Genomic DNA, 6,256 nt, shown 5'->3' with positions numbered 1-6,256 from the left:
CATGCTGAAAACTTTAGGGTTGCATTTCTAAACCTTCCTGCTTTGTAATGATTCTGTACTATCAACAGAGCAAACCTCTTTTGTAATAAAGTAGTACATTTCACAACAATTATCAGATCGCTCAAGCTATGTTCACTTTATGAGTCATAATCTGAAGGCTATGATAATGTTTGTGTTTTATATTTAATCTTCTTATAGATCCTAATACCTAATTGTTAAAATGAGTCAGTTTCGTCTTTGTTTTTCCTTAGGTGCGAAAGACGAGCCAGGCTGCTTTGCTGATACTACTTGAACAGGGTTTGATGAGTAAACCAGATATGGAGGGAAAGGTCTGCCCTGTGCTTCTGGAGCTCACTGAACCCAGCAGTGAAGATGACCTGAAGGTCGAGGCTGTTGCGGTGAGATTTTGTGTTTAAGCGATGGATACTTCACCAAAAATGAACATTTGCTGTTAATTTACTCACCCACAGGTCATCCAGGATATAGATGCCTTTCTTTTCAGTAGAACATTAGAGAAGATTTTAAGCTGAATCCTTTGTGATTCATATAATGAGATCTTTTGAGATCAAAAATAAACACATACAGGCGAGTCCAAATCAATAACCATGGCTCCGGATGACACACTGAGGTCTTGTGAAGCAAAACAATCAGTCCGTGTAAGAAACTGAACATTATTTACAATATTATTATGATCCAGAGCCTGGTCAAACAGTTCTCAATGTAGTCATGTTTCTTTAAAGATGTTTGCGCTTGGGTGCACGCTTGATGTGAGCTCAGGTGACTCATTTTGTTAATAGATTTGTGATTGTGTCATTAGCCCTTGTGCATTCGTCTTTAAAGCGACAGGACTACAATCTGACTGCATTTGCACCAAGAACTGTTTGACTAAGTTGATAATATTCAATTTCTTACACGGACCGATCCTTTGGCTCAGACCTCAGTGTGTCATCAGGAGCCATGGCTATTGATTTGGACTTGTTTGTTTGTGAGATTTTTAACCTCAAAAGACTGTCCCCATTGACTGCCATTATAAATCAACAAGAAACATCGATTCAGATAAAAAAGTCGTAATGTTCTACTAAAAAAAGAATAGCACCTACATCTTGGATGACCTGTGGATGAGTAAATTAAGAGGAAAGTTTATTTTTGGGGGAAGTATCCTTTTTAAAAGAGAGCATTGCTTTCGTTAGACTTAAATCTTCATATATTTCCTGTCGTACCTTTAATCTAGTTGGGATGAAGCGGATATCTGCATGCATTCTCCAGGCTACTGTGCTAATTGTTTTTGTATGGTTGAGTTAAACTCTTCTTGTTTTGATGCTTTGGTGCAGATCATGTGCAAGCTGGTGACCATGTTGACTAAAGACACAGTGGAACATCTTTTACTGCTGCGCTTTTGTGATCTGTGCAGTGACACCAGACTATTTCAGATCCGCAAGGTAATGATGCTCTCACATGATCCAACCTGCTCATTATCAGGTACCCCCAACCTGAATTCACCCAGTCGGACATGTTCCTGGATTAACATCTACGTTGATCCTGGGACAACATTCCAATCACAATTAAGTTTAAGAGTTTAGGCCTACGGTTAGGTTTATGCACTTCTACAGGATTGTTATCCAACTATTATTCCCCTTTGATTTTGGAAATAATTGACAGTTATGGTTGGGCTTAGGGGTAGGGAATGGGTATGGATTACATTTTCATACAAAAGCGATGTTGCTGGATCAACATGGATGTTAATCCAGGATCGCATCATACTTGGGAAAATCATGACGCACTATGAGGTACAATGTGTAAAGTAAATTGTAATTTATTGTTTTAAAGTAGAGGGATATGCTGATCAAAGTGAAGTTTAGGTGCGTTTTGTAATGTTAAATGTTAATGCATTTTGTGTCAGTGTCGTACACACAAAATCCCCTTGTAATCAAAATTAAGTACAAAATTGCTTTAAAACTTGCTGTATTTTATGAGTTGTAGTTTATAATTTGTTTATTATACAATTGTTTTGTGAATTCTTTTTTCATTCTATTAAATGTTATACACTCACCAGGGCTGATTACAGTAAAAACTGTGATATTGTGCAATATTACAATTTAAAAATATAAATTTTTATTGATCTTAAAATGCAATTAATTCAGCTGCTAAGGACACTTTGGAATAAGTGGTGAACAAATGCCAAATTCCTCCTTCAGAGATGACACCTTTTTATCAATGATTACATTATAAATAAGTGGCAAGAGGAGTGGCATGTATTGAAAATAATAAACTGTATGAAATCCAACCTGACATCTCAAACAGAATTTTAAGACTAGATTTGATCAAGTGATTTTTACCAGATGTCGTATTGGGCATACAAGAATAACCCAAATGTGAAGCCCCCACTCAATGTTTGTACTACACGATTCCTTTTACAGTAAAACACATTTTACTGGACTGTCCTGGTTTTAATGATTCCAGTAGACTTTTATATGAAATGAACTCTCTTAAGGATATTATTAGCAAAGTGACACCATGGCAAAAGCATCTTATTTAATTTTATATTTAATTGTATATTTGTTATTGAAATGTTCTTGCCATGAAAATAGCCTTGGTTGCTGACATGGTATTAAATAAAAAATATATTGCATCACAATACACTTAATTACTGCAAAGCTGATTTATTTTTTTTTTTAGTAGTCCAGTTTTAGTGTCACATGAACCTTTTAGTATGCTGATTAAGAAACATTGTAATTTTTAAAACCGCTGCCTGTTTTTTCTGGTTCTTTTGATGAGTAAAAAGTTGAAAAGCGTAACATTTTGTTTGAGATAGAACTCTTTAGAGACTCTACACAGTAGCTCACAGTATGCTTATGACGATGAGAATTTCCCCACCGGTTAATCGACATGTGACAACACCGGTAATACCGGTATCATCGTGGGGTTGGGGGTTTCCTCTTTTTTTTCTGCTATTAAATAGCTTTTAAATGCGTGCGTATAATACTTTTACATTCAGTTTTGCGGGAATTGCCAACACGCGCTGCATAAGAGCGCTGTACACATACACTGACTGGCAAGATGACAAGTGCTGAACAAACTCCACAGGACCAGTTTTATTTGTTGTCGATTTGCGTGTTGTTCCTTTTTAAAATACATTTATATGTAAAATCTCTCAAGTTAATATTGGCTATCTGATAACATAATCTCCTTCAGAGATATTGGAGTTCAATATTGTGGGGCGCAGTATGACTATTGACCACACACCTCCCTGTAAGTTTACACACTGCATAGACTATAGGCCCTCTGGTGTGTTATGAATTGCATGTTTAAATGATAGCGAGGCATACTACATTTAGTTTTTATTGTAAAATATATATTATAACCCAGTACACAGTAAAATAATATTTTTTGAATGGCTTGCCTATTGGCGGCATATATAACCGTTAAGCTTAAATAGGCCAAGCTTATTTTTATTAATATTAAAACACATTGATACAGACTAGCCACCCTTTTGATTTTATTCGTTTCTGTATATTTTTTATCAAACGAAAAATGCAGTGAATTGTTTATTTTGGTTTTCATTTTTAATTAATTAATATAAATTAGGCGACACTACTTCTACATAATATTGGCTCTGATTCCGTTTTACAGATATCCAAGAGATAGGCTTTTTGGCTCAAAGACATTTATGCCTGTTATTTTCAGTGCTGTATTTTGACAGATTTCGCAAAGGCTTCAGCTATTCTACCCGTCAGTTGGTACCAGCCTCAGTTTTGCGACTTGACTTGTGTGGCATCTGTATCAATGTCTGGATGAGAGAGAGAGAGAGAGATGAGGTCAGACCTCAGATTCGATGTGTGGCTACACGTCACAGTTACTTTATTGCAATTTTTTAAATATTGGCTCATCTAAATGAACTTTTTATTTGATTAAAAGCAGAAATATTGCCAGACAGACGAAGCAACGGTTTTTGAACAGAGCGGCTTCAGTGATAAAAGACGCACACACACTCACAGGATACACTATTCAGGCCTATGCATTATTGATTTTTTTTAACATAAAACGCATAATAATCAAGTGCAAAAAAGAACAGCTGAACTTCGGTGATCACTGTGGTTGCCGTGATGGTTGCTTTTTTTTTTCTCTGCAGTTGGCTTATTAATGGCGCGGCATTGCTAAATCACTCGTTTTAATAAAAATTAAGATTATTTATTATTAAACATTGTGAGATGATGGTCGCGTGACTTAAAATGAGAGTATGCGTTGAGTATTTATGGCTATTGATCTCATCTACCCGCGACCCACCCATTGTTAAACATCAAGTAGGTGCGTTGAAGGTGCGTGTATAAATTAGTTTTTTTTTCCTCCAGATGCTGCCACCTTTGTCAGGCAAAGTTTGCAGATTGCCTCATTAACGTTTTCAGCTTCTCTTTTTGCATTTGGTTTAATCCCAAAATATTGCCAAGGGGCGCTTGCGTTTTGACACCAAATGGTCCGCCATTCTCTTTCTGTAAATTCGACTCGTTCTCCTCACCTGATAAATGAATTATGACGCATTGTAGCTATGTTCAGATTATATTTATAGTGCATGCTCTCATCTTAAGTAAATTATTTAGAATTATATTTTCCATTTAATTCAAATAAGTATTTAATAAAAAAACGAATACTTAAAACAAATGTGGGGACGGTGTCACTGTGGAAAAGTGATGTCACCGGTGTTGCGTCTTAACCGGTAACACCGACAACACCGTCTATTGTGGCAAGGCTAGTTCACAGACTTTTACACAGTAGTGTTTCTTACTATGGCACTTTAAAGAAGTATGAAAATATCAAGTTTATGTATTAATAATAAAAACAGGCTATCTCCTTGAAAGTGAGAGAAGGTTTAATTCCTCACGAGGACTTGAAACCCACAATTAATTTGTACATAAACGAAACATGGCAAAGGGAATGGGACAACTGCATTAATAACAAATTACATTAAATTAACCCGAAAATAAATGAAAAACACTAAGCAAATTATAATTTTGAGACCAGTCATGATCAAACTGTCTATACTAGATGTCGAATTGAACATTATAGGTTGACTCATTTGTATTTACTCAATAACGAAGACCCACCTAAATGTAATTACTGCCAGGCTGCTCTTACTATCAAACATATTTTGTTGCAATGTGAAAGTTTGAAAACAATTAGACAGTTTTTATAAGGCGAGTACTTTGATGGATGTTTTTAAAAAGGTACCGCCAGGAAGAATCTTAAATTATTTATCAAAAATTGAACTAAAAAATCATATTTAACTTGGACAAATATATAAAATTTAATTAAGTAAAAGTCACACAAAAATATATTATAAGTAACTTTTTATTGTAATACGAATTTGTTTTTATCATGTAATATTTTTACATATATCCATTTTGCCATGAAATAGCCAAAACTTGCTGATGTGGCAATAAATAAATAATAAATGGTAAATAAATGTATAAATAATATTCTATAATTTTAAAGAGTGACAGTACAGTAATTTAAAAGAATTACAATCCTTATTAGTGAAATGGATACAAATGCCTCACAAAATAAGCATGCTGTTTACTGGATACATGTGCATGATTTTGACTTGTTTTTCCAATCAAATAGCTGCAGCAAGAAGACTCGGGCTTACATTGTGTAAAAGCAAGTTGTGAAGAATGTTAATCTTCTTTTGCAGCTCGTGCTGCATTGGCAGCTAGCAATGCTGTTTGTGTTGCAGCAGGCGTCTTTTTACAAAATAACAGAAGACCAAATCTGACCTCATTTCAGATGTCTAAACCATCTATTACACTTTTTTGTGTGTGTGTGTGTGTGTGTGTGTGTGTTTCTCACCACCAGGTCTGTGCAGCAAACTTCGGTGAGTTTTGTTCTATTGTGGGCCAGGAAGCCACAGAGAAACTATTGGTGAGACTTTTTCTACATGTGGCTTGTGCAGGCTTGTATATATTTAAATGCTGGCTAAGATGTAGTTATATCAAGAGCTGCTTGTACTAAACACACAAAGTCAATTTGCAGATTTTATGGCTTTTTTTTCTTACATGACATGCAACTGTTTTAACCAGGCCTCTCTTTTTGTCCTCACCTCAGATGCCAAAGTTTTTTTGACCTTTGCTCAGACAGTCTGTGGGGTATTCGGAAGGCCTGTGCAGATTGTTTCATGGTTGTTTCAAACTGCACTTCTGCAGAGGTGCGACGCACGAAATTGTCCCCCTTGTTCATCAACCTCATTAGTGATCAGTCACGCTGG

The 6,256-nt window shown here is 35.6% G+C and overlaps 1 protein-coding gene across 1 annotated transcript in view; it reads left to right on the top strand.

Moving 5' to 3' along the window:
- Window positions 1-6,256, top strand: part of ppp4r1l (protein phosphatase 4, regulatory subunit 1-like) — a 36,470-nt gene that overhangs the window by 5,551 nt on the left and 24,663 nt on the right. The window contains 5 exon segments of the mRNA XM_056460744.1: window positions 252-398; window positions 1,332-1,439; window positions 5,848-5,913; window positions 6,097-6,105; window positions 6,107-6,256. Of these exon segments, the coding sequence (XP_056316719.1) occupies window positions 252-398; window positions 1,332-1,439; window positions 5,848-5,913; window positions 6,097-6,105; window positions 6,107-6,256 (480 nt within the window).

This window comes from Danio aesculapii, chromosome 6, assembly GCF_903798145.1.
Source record: "Danio aesculapii chromosome 6, fDanAes4.1, whole genome shotgun sequence".
NCBI lineage: Eukaryota > Metazoa > Chordata > Actinopteri > Cypriniformes > Danionidae > Danio > Danio aesculapii.
This window is presented reverse-complemented; position numbering and strand designations above follow the sequence as displayed.